This window comes from Osmerus eperlanus, chromosome 8, assembly GCF_963692335.1.
Source record: "Osmerus eperlanus chromosome 8, fOsmEpe2.1, whole genome shotgun sequence".
Taxonomy (NCBI): domain Eukaryota; kingdom Metazoa; phylum Chordata; class Actinopteri; order Osmeriformes; family Osmeridae; genus Osmerus; species Osmerus eperlanus.
Genome location: NC_085025.1, coordinates 15,073,106 through 15,092,514, shown reverse-complemented (window position 1 = coordinate 15,092,514; position 19,409 = coordinate 15,073,106). Strand labels below are relative to the sequence as shown.

The window sequence follows — 19,409 nt, the reverse complement described above, 5'->3', positions numbered from 1 at the left end:
ACTGCCCAGCCCTTGCCCATTATTCCCTAACCCTCTAAACCTTCAACAAAGACCCCTTCTGAGTTACGTCCTTGTTCTGAGTGGTATCATGCATCTGGTTCCACTATAGCCTAGCCCCTGACAACATCACACGTGTAGGTTTGGTTAGCAGCTGTTGGTCAAATATGCAGAAAATACTAGATGTTCTTTTTTTCTCACAGGAACAATTTTCTAAGGGTGACTTTAATTTAGCTTGGCTTATATATTTTTATTTTACCTTACACTATGTGTGCAGACTTTATATTAATTTCCGAGGATATGATACAAACAAATTTGGCATCAATTCTTGGCATCCAAATCAAGTGCGCCTGCTCATGGTGACGTATTGCATATCAGACCCAGGTGTAGGGTACAGATGGTAAGAGATAGAGATTGAATCTTACCAGTGGTGCTGCTGGAGGTTAGAGGCATGCTAGTGGAGGTAGTGGAGTAGGTGTTGGAAGACAGAACTGGTGGTGAGGTAGAGCAGAGACAGACAGCATGAGAGACTGACAGGCTGACTGACTGATTAGCTAGATGACTGGGAATGACTGGATGAATTGGCTGACTGACTGGTTTGTTGCATGACTGACTCCTGTCTGACTAGATGGCTAGCTGAATTTTTTTGGTCAATTTATACAGTATATCTATGCCTTTTCAAGGTCCAGTGCTACTGACTTCTACTCCCATCTGTGTTCTGTAAACTAGTGTGGGCAAACAATGATACAAATCTAGTTTAAAGGGGTGGAAACTTGTTATTTGATACCTTGACCATTACTGTAATTTGGCTAATCACAGGACACAAAGGTGTTGGTTAGGTAGCGATTAATAAAATAAGGCTTCAGATAGTACAACTGGCAGAGGGGTTATTCAGCTGATAGTTTTTAATAAGGTGAGATTGGCAATGATGCTGTTGTAGTCCCTGTCTATGAAAGTTTTTATCGAGACATCTCATGGGGGGAAAATTACAGTTCTATACCTGAGAGAGAAAAAGTGTGAAAGGGAGAGGAAGAGAGGAAGGATTGGCAAGAAATGAAAGAGAAGAGGGACCGCATTGTGAAAGTCACTGACACAACCACTCCTGGCTGACAGCTGTCACTTTAATGATCCAGCTGCTGATCTTCTCTGTCAGAACAGAGTTCCTCTGAGAGAAAACATGTTGATGGATGGTCATTCATTGTGTTCTTAACACTTACATAAGGAAATGGGCTGAAGAACTTAAAACAAAAAACCCCAAGGACGGGTATTTGTCGAGAAACAACACAGTGTGAGGAGGAGGAGGATGAAGAGTGAGCATGAGGAGGAGGGATGGCGGGCTGGAACTTACCGGTTGTGGTCGCATTAGTAGCGATCATGTTAGTGAAGACAGGGGTGGTGGAAGTTAGAGTAGCTGGTGGGGGAGGGGGGGGGCATTAGATGGATGTGTCATATACACAACAGAGGTATCAATGAAGCTATGATCGACAAGTGTGGAAGTCTGGGGAACATCCGAAGATCAGTAATGTAATACTAAAGCTTAAAGTTCTACACATTCACTCCGGCTATTTCAGGTGCACCTCTAAAGGAATTATCTGAAGAAACTATTTGAGTGAACGTTTTTGGCTGTGAAAGGGACAGCCTCTAAATGCTCTTGAAACCCAATTTTCTAAAGTAATCAGTATGGCGTGCGAACAGGCATACAAATTTCCATCCATTCGTTCTTCCCTGAATTGAATTTAGGCTTTCATCTATCCTTCTTTCAGTCGGTGGACATTTGCCCAATCTGACCAAGCTTGTCTTTCATGAGCAGAGACCATAAAAAATAACTTTTAGACTCCATCTTGGAGTCATACAGTCAGTGTTCTCTCTATTGATAAGCCGGATTTATGAAACTAGACTCCTCAGATTTCATCGTACAGTGTAACGTCAGACAGCTCTGGGCTAAAGGACTGTGTGAGAACTGGCATTTAGGAAACTGTGGCTTGCTGTTAGCCGAACCCCTTATCTCTCTGTGACGACACGCCACTTAGCTAGACCCTCGGCGCTCATTTCTGCATCCGTGACCTTTTAGCAGGGGTCACCCCGAGCAGGAAGACACATGTCCCCTCTCGCCCCCCACTCCCATCTCTCCACGTCCCTCTCTTCTACTCCTGTCTTCAAACATTTTGAATCTTTCCGCCTCTCTCCAGCCTTCTCACTCTCTCTTTCCTTGGCCTCTCTCTCCCTGTGGAGGAGAAGGTCTGCTTCTCATGGTTCCTTAGGTCATCCAGGGCTCTGAGGAGACGAGGGCTTGTGCACATCAGGGGTTCTTTAACAAGAAACACCACTACTGGACAGACTTTGGAGCCACTGGGGGAACTGAGGTGAACCCACAAGCTATATGTGAAGTTGTATTTGAGGAGTTTGCGCAAATAGGTTCCCATGAGGTCAGGCTGGGTTACAATAGAGTGCATCAATTCAATTATATTCTATGAGAAAAGAAAATACATCTATTAAGATCAAATAATTCGTAAAAGGACGCTTGATTATTTTTCAGAATCGGTTAATAAAAGTAAATGTTTCTTTTAACAGACGTATTTATGTTAATGTGAGGTACAGTTAAATCAAGGTATAATTGTTTTCCTACCTGGGCAGCCCAGTCCAGGGGAGGCACATGTGGTGGTGGTTGAAGTGTAGGTGGGCACAGATGTACCTTCAGAGTGGGTCGGAAAGACAAAATGAAATCACAACATAATCACAGATAATTATTCCAATGGGGTGGGGTTAGAGAGACAACACACACTACTGTATTCAGATCTAGTCCAGACTTTGGATCTTCAAATACAGTCGGAACATTTCAACTTGTAAATATTTAAGGTAAACTTGATTTAGTGTACCGTACAGCCACATAGAAATCATAGGACAGTTCCAACATTCGAATTGCCCTGTCCATGGGAAAAGTCTAATCAAGTGTACCTCAAGTATTCCAAATATTTGAAATGCATATCTAAGCCAGGTCTGCCCCACATGCGACACTGTGGTATTGTTAGCTGACAGGTCTCTTCCAGTCGGCTCTGCTTTCATGTGCTCCACCCATGGAATGTGACCCATGAAAAATTTGATAAACACACCCCTCCACCACCAATAAAAAGCAGCACCATTGGGAAAACCAAGCAGGAATTTTAGTCATCATAAAAATACAGCTGTGTTGTTGAAAGAGACTGAAGGGTTTAATCTCTCCATCCTACCCCCACCCCCCACAGCTGTGAAGCTGTGCCCAGCTCTGCCACCTCCTCTCTGGGGGAAAACTATGCAGAGCGGCCCCTCTAACCAGACAATATATCAGAGATGAATATGGCTTTGTTTGGCCACGGCATATTTGCTGAATCTGTGTGTGTGAAAAAGAGGGGAAAGGGAGAGAAGAGAGTGGGATAGAGAAGAGAAAGATACACACCTGGGCTTGATGTGTGTGTGAGGGGATAATTATAGGTATAATAACTAGCAATCGGAAGTAGGGTAATGACTTGTCAAATGAGGGAGCAGACATTTTTTTATTTCATGGGCGTATTCAATAGCAGTTGAGACAGGCACACTATGATGAATACTGCTTCTGTCAGGGACTCCAATGAATGGATGACCAGGATGGAGGATTAATCTATTGTATCATGTCTCCACGCTGGGTTGAGCTGTGAAACTTCCAGCTGAATGATCTAACACTACTGCCAGGCCACAGATAAAAGGTGGAATACTAAGTACTTGGTTCAACTGAAGGACACAGAATCAGGGCTCTCAAGTCTCACGCATTTCAGCCATTTCTCACGCTCTCATGCAACGTCTTGTATTTCTCACGCATTTCAACCATCCCTCACACTGAAAAGTAAGGGATAACTTGTTCCGTTATATACAATTAATGGCCGAGGCGCTGGCATACTGAGATTATAGTTATCTCGAGTTATACAGAGTAAAAAGCCAATCACCCCCCACCCCCTGTATGAGTTTGCCTGTGAGTGTGTGTACATATGGGTGTTTCTATGCGCAGGACTGTGTTAAGGCGTGTGCCTGTATCTACTTGGGCCTGTATGCGTGTGTGGATGTGCATGTGTGACTTCTACATGTGTGTTCTCCCTGCGTGAGATGAGATCCTGGCTCCATCCTGTCTGAGGACTCAGTTGAGAGAGACGCTAGTAAAAAATCGGGAGAGAGGGACTTGTGTGTACACTTCTTCTTTATCAGCTCTGACCTCCCAGAGTGATGAAAGACAACCAGATGGCCTGACAGGAGACAGGACCTCTTATTAGCCCAGCGCTATTCCAGGTGCCGCCAACCAGTCTGATAATTAGCACAGCTGCGCTAGCTCTAGCCTTGTGCACATGTCAGACAATTAGCACAGTGATAGCTTTACTCTTGTCCACAGGTCAAACATTTCTAGCTCTAGTCCTGTCAACCAATTAGCAGAGCGCTACTTCTAGTCTTATGCACAGGTCCGATAATTACCAAATGCTTGCTCTAGTTCTGTCAACCGGTTTAATAATTAGCACAGAGCTACTTCTAGTCTTGTCTGATAATTAGCACAGTATTAGTCGGAATTTCTCCAAGCGACCCGCTAAGCCATATATATGACTGATGACCTATGCTAGTCTGGGCTTAAGCTTCTCCAGCCTCCTAGCAACATCACAAAGCTGGGTGTCAGTGCAGGAGAGTTGTGTGTGTGTGTGCATGTGTGTGTGTGTGAGGGAGAGTTTCAGTAGGACAACAAAGGTGTAAAGCAGGAGGGACAGACACTGACAGTCTATTAGTGTGGGACTCAGCTGGTTGTCTGGGCATCATGCAGTGAACGTGTTTGTTAGCCATTTTGACCAGGTCTGTAAAACCAGCCAATGACTTGATGGTGTTGATGTTTTGAGTCGTTACAGAAACTTCTAGAAACGTCTTACTGGGTAAAGATGTACTGCCTAGCGAACAGTATGTACCTGATGAAAACATAATCAATGTGTGTATCGTCAAAGTTTAATCTGAGTCCTGGCAGCTTTGCAAATCAATAGTTAATGATGCAATGACATGAGTTTAAAACAATTAGTTGGCGCTGGCGTCTCATGCGTCTTGCCTACAGCGGTACCAGAGCAAGCGACATGTTGTTAGCAGCACTCACCACTAGATGGGGCAGCTGTTGTTAAGTGTATGCAAGTTGGGTAGCAGGCTGTGAAGAGAAGACATAGCATTAGTGGGCGTCACAGTAGCGGGAAGGGGGTCACATCAGACAGGGAAGGATACACAGGGCCCTGTAGGGTAAACACAGCAGTTATCATCCTAACACACACGGACTCACCATACATCTGGTGACGTGCCGTACGGTTGAGAAGGCTAGAGTACACGTTAAACCATAACCGTGTCACATAGGGAGTTGAGGTTGAGAAAGAAATGATAAGCTATCCAATTGGGGATGTGGTATGTGGAAACAGCAGAAACAAATACAAATCAAAGCTTTTGTTAGTGTGTGCGGACTGTACTAGCAGAACAGTGTTGTCTTTAATGGGTCCCTCGCCCGCCCTCTCCCTCTCCCCTCCTGTCTCCCTCAACTTTCTCACCATCTCAGAATAAAGAGAGACTGGAGGACTGAAGGGAGGACTGAAGCTCAACTTTCCTTCGACTACAGCGGAGAGCTTGTTGACCGGGACGCACAGTGCTTACTCTGATGAAGTCTATCTGTTTTTAACATCTGCTGCGGTGGTGAAGCTATAGCCAACGCATGCGCACGCACACACATGCACATACTCGCATGTGCGTGCACACGCACGTACACCCTGTGAAGTGTACTGTAGGTTAGGAAATTCATCTGGGATCCCTTGAGGTGTGTGTGTGTTTGCGTGTGTGTGTGTGTTTGCGAGTGTGTGTTACAGCTACAGTGGTTCCAGATCATCCACACCCCATCCGCAGTTCCAACACTAACAGAGAGCAGGGAGGGAGGGTGGATAGGCTTAATGCTGGGAACCCCCTTCCCCTTCTCTCTCCCTCCCTCTCCCTCCCTCTCCTCTCTCTCTCTCCCTCGCTCTCTCTCCCTCCCTCTTTCTTTCTCCCTCCCTCCCTCACTCTCCCTCTACCTCTCTCTCCTTTCCTCCTTCTCTCTCCATCTCTATTTCTCTCTCCCTTTCTCTCTCTCCGGGTTTGATGAGGCAAAGCCTGTGGAGCAGATCTGAACACCTCTCTGTCTGAGGGGCTGGCTGGACCAGGCTGGGCCACAGCAGATAGGGTTACACCCCCACAGCTAAGGAAAGGAGTCGGGCTCCTTTCTCTCCAGCCATGGGTCCTGTGTGTGTGTGGGTATGTGCGTATTCCTCTGAGACACATAATGGGTCTTGAGAAATGCATGATTCTGCAGTTGGTTTGTGGAGTTCAGCCACACACAGGCCTATTCTCTGGTGGGCACCACTCAGGGAACACGGTCTGGACCTCATCCACCACCCTCCGTCCTCTCCTCCGTGGCTGCTAACAGATTAACAATCTAACCTAGATTAGCTGTTAAAGATTAGCGGTCAATGTCGATTAGTGGTCCCGTGTGGAGATGTGTACCGACGTTCATGATGTTTCCGTTCATTTAAGTTATATCACACAATTTAATGGTTCTCCTTTTTTCTGAGGTGAATTACAACTATGGAAAATTGTGAATCTTGACCACCTTCCCCCTGTTCTCCTACTCAATGCCTACCACAAACCTAACTCTCTTGTTATTGTTCTACTCACAACCTTACACAGTCCTACCACACAGTATTCACCCACTCAAAGCCTACCACAGTCCTACCTGAACCTCCCTCCTCGTAACGTTTCTCCTCTACTCGGCAGTCCCGATCCTTTCTTGCCCCCACTGTTCTACTCATGTTACACAGTCCTACCACATATTATTCTTCTCCTCCACTCAACCTACCGCAGTCCCAAACCTCTCCTGCCATCGTTCTACTCACTGCAGCTGAGGGAGCTGTCGGTCTGGGCCTGGGAGGAAGGGATGACCCAGTAGCTGTTGTCCCAGTCGATGACGTTGCCCGCCACGTCGCAGGTCAGCGCGGCCAGCTGCGACACGCTCATGGCGTAGTCCCACAGACGGACATTATACAGCGTCCCATCCAGGCTTTTGCTCTGGCTGCCCAGCCAGAAGTGCCAGCCAGCCACCATGGACTTCCCGGCGGTGTTGGCGCAGGTCTTAGCACGGTAGTTCCCGTTGAAGTAGAGCGCCACCAGGCCGGTGGATGAGGTCCACGTGAGGCAGAAGCTCTTCATGGTGGACGTGATGTCAGTGGCGGTGATGATGGTCTCCACGGGGCATGTCTGCGCCGCCAGCACCAGCTCCATGCCGTTGTTGTTGCCAAAGCTGAACTCTACACCGGTGCCATTGCTGTCGACCAACGAGTCGGCCTTGTAGGAGAAGATGGTCTCTATGGCCTTCTGGCTGTTCCGCGCCATCTCGCAGCAAAACGTCAGGGACTGCAGGGCGGGGAACGTCACGGAGTTGGAGAGCGTCACCACCTTGCCGTTGCCGTTGGACAAGGTGACCTTCTGGTTCCTCAGTGCCACGGCGACTGGAGTAAACAAATGGGACAGGACAGGAAGAGGTGAGACATACAGTGTGTGAGAGGACTGAGGAGAGACAGGGGAGAGAGGAGGAGGTGGAAGGTTGGATGTACAAGAAAGGCCAGGATAGAGGGGGAAAGAAACAAAGAGGAGGAAAGAAGGGAGAGAGAGAAGGGAGACAACTACAGGATAGGGGAGGACAGGAGAGGAGGAAGGAGAGAGAGACGGACAGAGGAAGACAGGAGAGGGGACGACAGGACAGGAGAGAATACATTATAGAGAGAAGGATAGGGGAGGGCAGGAGAGAAAGGCCATGAACCTTGTTAGACATGTGATCGACCGCAGGAGAACCATGGAGACCTGCATCACGTAACACGTGACACATTCTCACTCCAGATGGAAATGAGTTTGCCATTTCATCACTTACCTGCGTCTGGCTTGTTTCTGCTAGATTCATGTTCCTCACTGGAGCCCACTACAACAATGTTCTAGCTCCTAGTCACCTCATAGGTTTTTAATGGGGGGGGTCAGATGGCTGAGCGGTTAGGGAGTCGGGCTATTAATCAGAAGGTTGTTGGTTCGAATCCCGGCTGTGCAAAATGGCGTTGTGTCCTTGGGCAAGGAACTTCACCCTACTTGCCTCGGGGAGAATGTCCCTGTACTTACTGTAAGTCGCTCTGGATAAGAGCGTCTGCTAAATGACTAAATGTAAATGTTAATGATGGGGGAGGGCAGTAACATTGGTGGTAGCAGAGGTGGCTTGGTGAGCACACCTGTGTGATGAGGAACCCAACACCAAAACATTTACTTTAATGTAATTTATTACTCACTTTAAAAGTCATGTTTTTTGTCTTTATATATCTAAATGAACAAGGTTGAACAGGATTTGTGAAGAGAATACTCGTCTAAGAATCTATGTACTATGTACGTATTATTTCTGGAGGACATTGCACGTTGGGTTTCCCTGGTTGCACTGCACTGTTTACCAAATGGCCCTTAGTCTATTAAGCTCTATCTATGTGTCGCTTGTTTTGGAAATAGAGTGACCCGGCCAAACAAACTCACTGGGATATCGTTATTCATAGCATGTGCTGTGTAGGAGATACAATGACACTGTATTCACTTCAGGACTGCAATCAACGTCACCTGGATAATTGTTGATATAGCTACACAGTCAAATATATAGATATATGACCTTTAACTTAGTGGCCTTTCATTGTTCAGTAAGACAGGTTGCTCCACAGTTGATCCCAATACTCCCTTGTGCTTTTATGCAATTTTTATAGCATATTTTCTGACACGTCTCATTTTAATGCGGTGCAAATCTGCTGTGCCAGTTTGTTGCTGTTGGCTAACACACACACACACACACATTGGCTGTGACAGCCAATTTGCAGTGGAAAATCCGTGCTCAGCTCTGTCTGGGGTATCAGTGTGTGCCATAGTCCAGAAGCCCCTATGATGATGTGTGTGTGTGCGCGCGTCTGTTTGTGAATATGTCCGTTTATATGTTGCTGATCTGTTGTCTGTTCCATCAGTTGCATGGAAATCCCAGAGGCCTTTACCCTGACACCCTCCCTCATATCAGATGACCTGGGACAGAAGACAGCCTGTCACAGTGCCAAGGGGGCCAGGCCCAGGTTCAATAGGAGAGCCCATCATCTGGAGCCAGGAGAGGGACTCTGATATGGGAGGGTGTGGTTATCTCTGGATGAATTATTCAGTGTAGCTGCTGGCTGGAGCCCTGAGGGGAGATACCAACCCTCAAGCCGTGGAGCAGTGGACCATGCAGTATGTTTCCCTGGGACACCTGAGGAGAGACAACTACCGAGTCCTGGGCTCCTCCCTCCCAACCCAGGCTCTTACTGGCTCACAAATCTCTTGAGTTCCATGGTTGGGTAAGATTGGCTGCCACGGTTTCTGGTCTATAGGTTTAATACTGCGGTGGTCGATATCCCTCTCTGTCGCTCTTTCTTTGTCTCGCACACACTCTTGTCTTTTTTCTCTGTCTTTCCCTTGTTCCCTCTCTATCGCTCTCTCTCTGTCCCTCTTTCCTTGTCTCGCGCACAAACGCTCTCTTTTTTCTCTCTCTGTCTTTCCGATGTTTCCTCTCTATCACTCTCTCCATCACTCCCTTATGAACTAAACTGATGGGGCTAAAAAGCTACAGATCTCTTCCCAGGCTGATGATTAGTTGCTGGGAGTTCTATATGGACAGAAGAGAGAAGCTCTTCAGACTGCAGGCTTCATCCATCCTTATTATTTGGGTGTGTTACATACAAGACTAGGCTGTAGAAATATTGTTGTTGTTTTCTTTCTCTCTTACTTAAACTCCTTACTCCATTCCTCCCTGTCTCACTGACATTCTCTCCATCCTTCTCTCACTCCGTCACTCAGTCAGGCTCTTGCTGTGTCAAACACTTCCGAATCCTTGTTTTGGGGGAGAATTTGTTACACGGGCAATTTCAAATATTGTCAAAGAGAAGAGGAGTGTTTCCAGAGTGGAGAGGAGAGCAGTGTTTGGGTATAGTTAAGCATGTGGCTGAGGTTGGAACAGTTAGTTTCATGACTGTGTGGATGGTTTTCATGTTGACGTGCAAATCCCCAGCACAGGCCTTATCCACAGCCAACGAAGAAATCTGCATCGTTGTAATTCTTGGCTCCAAAAATACACGAATGCAAAATATACGAAACATAAGAAATAAGTAAGGATGACACAAAGTAGGCCGCAACTGGAATACTAAACAATGTAAAAAAAATTATGAACAAATCATTAACAAATCATTAAAACCAAGGTAAACAAAACTCCTCCCTCTACCGCTAAGCCTACCTTGCCTGTAACTGACACTGAATCCCCTCTTCTGGACGCTGAAGTCGGAGTTGAAGGACACCTCCATGACGTTGCCCGTGGAGTTGAGCGTCAGGCCGTTGGCCGTCAGGCCGCAGAACTTGACGTCGGCGTTTCCCGTGCTGACGACCACGCGGTCGTAGATGCAGCCCAGGGCCTCCTCCAGCTCAAAGTCCAGGAAGGTGAGCTGGAGGATGAAGCCTGACGGGGCCTGCAGCGTCCACTTGCAGGCCTGGGACTTGGGGTATTCCTGGGGGTAGCAGGGCGAGGTGAACTCACCCTGGGGGGCTGTCAGCACCTGGACGCAGTCCAGCTGGCACTGGCTCAGCACTGGCCAACCAAAACAGGACGGAGAACCGCGTGGTCAGTATCCCTGCTCGACGCCGAGTTGAGGAGTCGAGGGGAGGAGGAGGAGTTGAGGGCACGAGGACGCAAGGAGTCAAGTTGACAAGGAGTCAGGAGGACACGGAGACAGGGAGTTGAGGACACAAATGGACAAGGAGTCGAAGAGACAGGGGACAAAGACACCATGCCAAGAGGGTTGAGTTCAGTCAGGGTCATTCTGTAGTGAGTTGAAGGTGAGGTCACCTTATAGGCTTTGACAGAGCAGGACAGGTAAACAATGGGAGGAGCCAAGTCACCAGGGCAACAATAAGGGAGAGATCGGAGAAGAGGTCAGACAGACAGACAGACAGACAGGGGTTCCAGACCCCTGAGCGTAATTGTCAGAAATAGAGCCCAGTTCAAAAGCAGCCCAGACAGCGTTTTAGAACGGAGATCATCTTTTTGATCGACGTTTGCAAGATGTCAACAGTTCAAGTCTTACAAACGGTCTTTGCGATAAGATGGATGTTCGAAAACGACAGCTTATAGCTCCCCGCTGTTGTATCTGAACCCTGCTTAAGGTTACATGATGGGTTTGTTGCAATGTTAAACTGGTATGTAAGTAGCTCATAACCCTATCAGTCCAGATCAGGGGATACTGACAGCCCAGTCATAGATGTGAGAACATGCACAGCAATACGGGAACACTCACAAGGTTAGGGCACGAGCCAAAGAAAGCGATAGGAATTTGAAAGTTCTAGACAGAGACAAAGTTCCCAAAGGGGGTCAAAATCTCTCAAAGTCATGTTTCTAAACTATGAATGCACCCGTAGGAATTGTAGCTTGTATTAGGATCTGTACAAGTGTTTCTCAAGGGAACCTGGATGGAGACTATGTGCTAGGAAACGATTTGTGAATGTTCTGGAAGGAAAAAGCCAACGTGTTCGGAAAACAATGACTAGTGTTGATCCTGCTGGCAGGGGCAATGGGATCCAAACCCACAGAGCTGTAGGAGTTGCCCCCCATCCCTCCCCTCCCCGCTCCCCTACCCAACCCCCACCCCGGGGGCTGTAATTAAGGTTGTAAGCGATGTCGTTGATCGTCAACCAAAAAAAGACCCAGCCAGCCACTTCTGCATAAACAAACACTGTGACTGTGAATAACACATTGGAACGGGAGCTAGACATGCTTTGTAAACAATCCAACTCAATTCAAACTGGTTGCACTGAAAGGCTGGAAAACAGCCGTATGGACACTGGCTGGCTGTCTCTCAAGGACTGACTGACTGACTGGCTGACTAAACAGCTGGCTGGTATTCAGAAGTCTAAATACAGTAGTTGTTTAAGAGTTTTGGAGGCCATCTTTCACTACAGCAATATTCATAATCACCCCGTAGGGCCAAAACCACTGACTGTCTTTTATAGAATCTCCTTTCACTGAGCTACACTACACTGAGCGTGATTAGAATCTCCACAAACTCATCTGTTGCTTTAAAAGTCCTCCATGTATGCCATATCAGGAATCTTTCATCCATACGTTTAGAAACTGGGCAGTTGTAGCTTCCAGACACCTTTCTTCTCCTCTCTCTTCTCCTCTATCATCTCTCCTCCCCTCTTTCCTCTCTCTTTTTCTCTCTTCTCTCTCTTCTCTCTATTTTTCTCTCTGCTCTTTTCTCCTCTCTCTTGTCCTCTCTCTTCTCCTCTCTCTCGTTTGGTCTTGTTTCCTCTCGTTGCCTTGCTTCACCCTGCTACCATGTTATCCTCAACCCAACACCCACACCCAACACTCCCTCACCCTCCCACCCCACCAGACCCTCAGCCTCACCCTGTCTTCTTTCCCCCTGTACCCTGCCCCTTGACCCTGCCCACCCACTACTCTCACAGTCCTCCCTAACCCTCTCAACCTGCACCCTCACCTTCACCCAAAGCCCACTAACCCACCCTTCCTTCCCTCACCCTCTTACCCTCACGGCCATCCCTCTGTCCTCAATCACAGCTTACAATAGCTTTGGTCTGCCGACCACTCCCTCTCTCTCCCCCTCCATCCCACTCTGGCTCATTACTGCTGGCAGCCCCCTCCTGCATAGCAGAATGACACAGCAGAGCTGTCAGCCCTATGGGGAACCCCAGCGAGGGGATCAGATCCTATGTCCAACAACCCTTCACAAAGCTGGATAAATAGGATTGTTTGAGGTGTGTGCGACATGTTTTTTTCCTTCCTGCCCTCCCAGACACACACATTCTGTACGCCTCCATCCCCTCCCTGGCACTCTCTCTAAGGCTCGGTGCCGTGTGAACTATCTGAGGGGACAAACACTTTCTGCGGCTGGGACAGCCACTGTGACGGGGGTGTGAGGAGAGTGGGGTGTGGGGACCTGTGGGGTGTGGGGTTCCCCGTTGTGTTCTTCCATGACATACTCGCTCACCTACGCACGCACAGACCGCGGGGAGCCACCGTAACAGCCTCTTCTGCAGAGATGTATCTCGCGCTTAGCTCATTAGAGGCAGGGAGGAGGGAGAGAGGGCGACCGGGAGAGAGGTAGAAAAAAAAGGGGGAGCGAGAGAGGGAGAAAGAGAGACAGAGGGAGAATGAGAGAGAGAGAGAGGCACATTTGCCTTGTGTGTCATCAAGTGAGATGGGGGGGGGGGGCATGGCCAATTAACTTTCAACACCAGTTGAAAGCAGCAGATAAGACTGAAATTGAGTTGCCACTTCAACCTCCCCTGCACAGAGGTGGCGGATAACACCAGAAATGTAAGGAACCAGCAATACCTAAATCAAGCAAACCTCAAGTATTGTCAACATGCCACATTATACAACCCAATGTGCTTACGGGAGTGTGCGTTGCCTTGTGGTTTCCAGAGAGCTGGATAGTTTTAACAAGGCGAGCGTTCTGAACAAACTCCACGCCGAGGAGGAAGAGCTCCACTCTCATGCAAATTCCCGGCCATGATAGCATCGCTGGCGGACATGTTATAACGAGACCCACTTGTCGCTCGAAAAGCTGTGAACAGCTGAGTAAAATGGCCACCAGGACCACGGTACAGGACAGTAACAGCTAGGACGGTGTCTGTTTGTGGCCCTGTAGGAACGACGCTCTGTCTTCTCTGAAGAGAAACCTACTCTCGTCACACAACAAAAAAATAATAATTCTTTGCCGATTCCAAAATGTCTGCCATCTATTTCGTGATACCTCTCCCCCAACCCCAACAGGGCCATCCCGATCGACAACATCACCAGAGATAAACTCGAACCCGCAGGGACGTTTAATCCAACACTTCTGGTGATTTACTCTGCTTCTCGGACCACCAGGGTTAGGAATCGGGTGCGGTTACTGTTGTGCAAGCAAACAGAACGGAGCACGTCGGAGGGTCGTAAACAGGTTGTTTCTGCAGAGAGGAAGGCCCCTACTTTCGCCTCCCGGCAAACTTGCCAACCACGGAAACAAACAAACCCCACTGTGAGGGAGTTTCAACTCAGTCTTACGGGGTTTTATATCCGTTAACATCGACTGCCAGGAGACACAGGAGGATTTAAATCAAACCAAATTGGAACCTCCTAATGAGTGTGTGGACAGTGAAATACCGCTTATGCAGGCTGGCATTAGCTGTGTTAGCACTGAGGAGAGTGGAATGGGTTTGTTTTTTTATGGTCTCGTTTGTAGATGCACCACTTAAGAGTTCTGTCAGATGGCCTGCACCCTGAGAACACAGGAGGAACCTCCGCCAGGGAAGCGCCATGGATTCGAACCTTTTACAGGTTTACACATACCACATCTGCAAAGTCATCCAGCCCTCTTTTCGTTGAGGATCACATGTACACTATACTTCTGCATTGAAACATTAGCAGGAAGGCAGCTATCTCCACACACGTGAACATTTACAGGGTAACTGACCAGACCGGTCAACCTGGGGGGGTGAAAACACATTTGAGAGGAGGGACTTGGGGATACCACAGTGCAGTAAAGATATCTGTCTCTTAACAGTCATCATATACTTTTCAGTTATTTATTCAAACAGACATTGCCACTGTCCAAGCAATTTTAGAGACATGAACATTTCTATTGGTTTATTACCTCAAAGGACGAAAATTGTACCTAAGTTATATACCTGTAGTTATATAACTTTGGTATTATTTTTCGTAAACTTTCTTTCGCAAACTTCTCATATTCTGAGAGGTTTAGTCAAGCATAGGTTGTGTTTGTTAAAAAACGTTGTCACCTCACAACCCTTCGGACAAACCAGAGGACGTTTCATAACTTTTGGTTCAAAGGAGAGTAAGAACAACCACTTGACCGCCCTCCTTTCAAGGTCCATACTCAAACCCAATGGGGAACGGGAGCTGCAGTTGACAACTGGACCCAGTGTGTTTTTGCAAAGGAGAGTGAAGTCAATGTTGGATGTAGCAAGCTACTGGAATGGCCTGCTGTTTTACAAGGCTGTGTGTGTGTGTGTTTTTGTGTAGGTGTTTGTGTGTGTATGTGCTTGTAGGTTTGCGTGTTTGGGTATGTGTGTGTTTGTAGGTGTGTGTGCGTGTGCGCTTGTAGGTTTGTGTGTTTAGGTGTGAGTTTGTGTGTAAATGTGCATGTAGGTGTTTGTGCGTGTAATTCAGTGAGTCATGGGGACAAGCTGAGGTAAAAACAACAGACTTGTTGTTGTGTGTGTGTCCTGCTAACATCCTAATGAGACCTGGAGAAAGCCTGACCAGCCCTTGAGGGACTGGACCTACCTACCACACACACAGTCAGACACACACACACACACTGTATCCTCTCACAAACAACCTGAGTGTCCATGTAAATCATACACTGATTGTTGTTTCTGAGGAACTACTGTACTTCTAAAAACGGGGGTACAGTTTTCTGGTGAGTGTTTCCACACACAGCCAACTATGGAAAGTGCTCCTCGTTTCAGAAGAAGGCATCTTTGTTTTTCAGGATCGAACCGTTTCCTGGTGTGTCAGCCTGGCATTCTATAATTACATGTTTTAAACGTGATTGTATACAGAATGAAAAAAGGAGGAAAAAAAGAAATATGTATTTGTTTAACTGTCCAAGGGAAGCTCACTGCAATTCAAACCACACGCGAGTCTCAGATTACAAACTCAAAGTTGAGCTGTGTAGTTACGTGCGTGTGTGTGTGTGGGGGGGGGGATTAAGTTGGGGCACAGAGCTGGCGTTGGTGAGGCGGAACTGAGGCCAGCCAGCTAGAAAGAGAGGAGGAGAGGAGACCTCAAACAATCGCTGATACCCAGAAGACTAAAAATAGACCCTGAGACCGAGAGAAAGATGGCAGGGGTGGTGGAGGTGAGGTGTGTGTGTGTGGAGTGACCTCTAAGAAGGCTCTAATCCCCTGGATGACGTCGCTTCCAATAAACTGCCCTTTAGTGTCTCTCTCTCTCTCTCTCTCTCTCTCAGGTGTGTCTGTGCTCTTGTTTTTCCTTGTTTTCTCTAAGGGGATTTTTGAGGATCATTGAGTGCATCCTTCCAGAGGGGTCACCGGGAGGGGGAGGACCGGAGGAGAAAAGGAGAGGAAAAAGTAAGGATGAGCAGAGAGTAGAAGGACAGGGGAGAAAGTGGAAGTGGGAGGAGAAAAAGGAGAGGATGGGTAGAATGGGAGAGAAGAGGCGGAAGAAGATGAGGATGAGGGAAAGCGGACCTGTGTAGTTACATTACATTTACCAGACACTCTTATCCAGAGCGACTTACAGTAAGTACAGGGACATTCTCCCCGAGGCAAGTAGGGTGAAGTGCCAAGGACACAACGTCATTTGGCACGGCCAGGAACAACCTTCTGATTAATAGCCCAACTCCCTAACCGCTCAGCCATCTGACCCCAGTTCTGATCAGTTAGGATCTTATCTCTAAATACTCCATCACAGATAATCACAGTAATTCACACATAACCACATACGAGTTCCCAAAAGAGTGTGTGGATTGCGAGGCCGTGCCGGAGCTTGGAACACACCCAGTATGTTGTGAAAGTGACGAAACACTCAGCCGCACAACATGGCCTCTCGCGTCCCCAGGAATGACAGTTGACGAGAGGGGAAACTCTGCATTCCAGCTAAGCTGCGGTAAGAGCTAGCTGTCCAATCGCGGGAGACAAGCCACGGTTTCCATGTGGATTTAATCAGGGGCTGTTGACAAGTCTGATAGCCAGGGAACCTCCTACAATGTTGTTGTCTCTGCTGTCAGAGATACACTGTGCTTTTCTGTAGTACTGACAACACCGTCAAACTGTCCTCTACAGCATTACGGACACCGTTGTAAGACACTAGCCGACTTTGTCTCCTGACCACAGTACAGCACGGACCATGTCTGAATCTTTAGCTTGACTGTACATGCTCCTAAGTCCGCTGAGGAAAGTTCATTCTATTCTTCCCCATTCACTTTGTGACTCACAACCTTCAACCGGAAATGCTTTCAACCTCAGCTTCATAATGCTCCGTTTGTGGCTTTCTGAGATATTTCCTCACAATTTCAATGACACACAGGTTGAAAGCAAGCTCTCTTGTCCTCCTGGAAGGTACCTACCCAACCAAGAGCTTTATCCGTGAGGACAAAAGCGAGGGCTACTCTACCCTCTCACCGCTCATGTTCCTCACAAAACACTTTAAAGCCTGAGGTCCAACCCTTTGAACTAGCCCAGGTGACACATTGTTATGGCAAACCGTAGAAAGGTAGTGGTGGTGGGAGGGGAGCTGCACTTGAGAAATGCACATACCAGACATGAGAAACATTAGACTCCAGCACAGACCCTGAAACTGAGTAAAATTTCATTTGGGACCTTCCCTCTACAGGATCAACGTTTGGAAGGTCGCTATCGAACTATGCATGAATGGCCGTGAGACCGTGACAGGTTGGGGGATGGGGGGGGGGGTGATGTGGTGGGGGGACGGGGGTGAGAAGCAGAGGATGCAGAAGCCCGATGAGCGAAACGGAAATGAGGATGAAAGGATGGCGGCGGGGAGAACGGAGGGAGGGCTATGGCAGCACAGAAGGAAACACATCAAACTAAAACCGCGACTGAAAAAAAAACTAAAAACATTTGAAACCACAAAAAAAAGGACACAAAGGTCGGTAGGGAAATTTTACATCGGAACAGCATGTCTATTTGCTTTTCATGAAACAAAAATGTGTTTTATTCAAACAGTAGGGAGGTGTGGGGTCAGTCGACCATAATGTTACTTTCCTACCTGAGGTTAGAATCAGCAGCAGCTGGGTGACTAGGAGGACATGACGGAACTTCCACCTGCACCTTCCTGTTCGCTGGTAGGACTCCCTGGCAACCAGCAACAAAAACCCAGTTAGTGGAGAATTACAAGAGGGCACTCATAAACTCTCCTGTACACAGGCTTTATACAAAAAAAGAAAATGCAAACACGCTCACGAGCAAACACACTAAACACACACTCAAGCGAAAGCACGAGCGCCCACGCTTCATTGCTGTGCGAGCGCAGAACACGAGCAGGCACACACACACCCCCACACACACAGACACAAACACAAATCCAGAGCTTAACCATTTCTTTATTCATTTTGATGAGTCTGCAATTTGTGTCTAGTTTGAAGGTTGGGAGATTGTATTTGCGGGTGGAGAGGACACCGCACGATTGGTCTGGCGTGGAAGCAGGAAGCGTTCTCCCATGTCGGACCTCAAAGCTCCCAGATAGCTTACCGTCAAACAGGCCCCATTAGTCAGCTCCTCTCAACACAACATCACACAGCAGAACTTCTTAAACCAGTCCTTATATTAACTCTCTCTAGAGACTGGATGCCCAGAACATGATGGTCAGCTCATCTCTTTATGCAAGTAATGGGAAGATAAAGTACTGATATAGATAAAAAAGGATGTGAATTTACTTTGTGTGAGTGTGTGTCTGTGTGTGTGTGTGTGTGTGTATGTGTGTGTGTGTGTGTGTGTGTGTGTGTGTGTGTGTGTGTGTGTGTGTGTGTGTGTGTGTGTGAATGAAACAATGTTATCATTACCCTTAAGTATCTGTAACATTGGGAAATCACTGAGGGTTTACTCAAGTTCTGCTCAAATAAAACTTTTCAAATGTTCACAAACCAGCAATCATAATCAACCCCCTGCAAAGCTTTCTCAATCCAGGAGCCATGGTTCTGAATGAACTGCAGTCTTTAAAAATCAACGCTCAGGGGCGACACACACAAACACTCACACACACACTGAAACAAGAACCAAAATTGTACTGCTCCAGTTACAGATAATTCTGTGGGTCTGGGTTGCTATTAGCTAATCATACGGTTCTCAAACTGATCCAGAGGCTAATGTCCTGGACTGAGAGGCTGCCAGACGCTCCAAGAAGTACCCAGGGCTGGACCCCCCTGGTCTGGGCCATGCTCCACATCTGGTCTTCATACAGTACATGCTCAAAAACCTCTGTGATTGCATACATACGAGTGACAGGGCCCTCTTGGATTGGGGCCACCTTCTGCACCAGGCAGAGACCCTCGTGTGTGGGAACGATGGTGGGGACCCTTCATATTTAGTTAAGTAGGCTACTGGAGGTGGTGTCAGCAGCCCTCTTCCCCAAACTGTTCTCCTTCTTCCTTCCTGCGTCTCCTTCTTCATCCTTTTTCATGTCTACAGAGTGTGAAACTAGGAGGAAGACTGTCTGCCACCCATCCACTATGCTGTTCCCATGACCAGGGTCTGGAGTTCGATCCCAGCACAGG

General features: G+C 47.6%; 1 protein-coding gene across 3 annotated transcripts in view; it reads right to left on the bottom strand.

Moving 5' to 3' along the window:
* The window catches only part of adgrg6 (adhesion G protein-coupled receptor G6), a 55,390-nt gene that overhangs the window by 32,786 nt on the left and 3,195 nt on the right, over positions 1–19,409 (bottom strand). Inside the window, exons 2-8 of one of the 3 annotated variants that reach the window (XM_062467791.1) lie at positions 17,906–17,991; positions 10,367–10,714; positions 6,933–7,544; positions 5,126–5,173; positions 2,624–2,689; positions 1,346–1,408; positions 423–488 (exon numbers count right to left, since the gene is read on the bottom strand). In XM_062467791.1, coding sequence (XP_062323775.1) covers positions 423–488; positions 1,346–1,408; positions 2,624–2,689; positions 5,126–5,173; positions 6,933–7,544; positions 10,367–10,714; positions 17,906–17,991 — 1,289 coding nt within the window. The remainder of the gene's footprint in view (positions 1–422; positions 489–1,345; positions 1,409–2,623; positions 2,690–5,125; positions 5,174–6,932; positions 7,545–10,366; positions 10,715–17,905; positions 17,992–19,409) is intronic. The other 2 variants (XM_062467792.1, XM_062467793.1) reach the window with 2 other exon arrangements.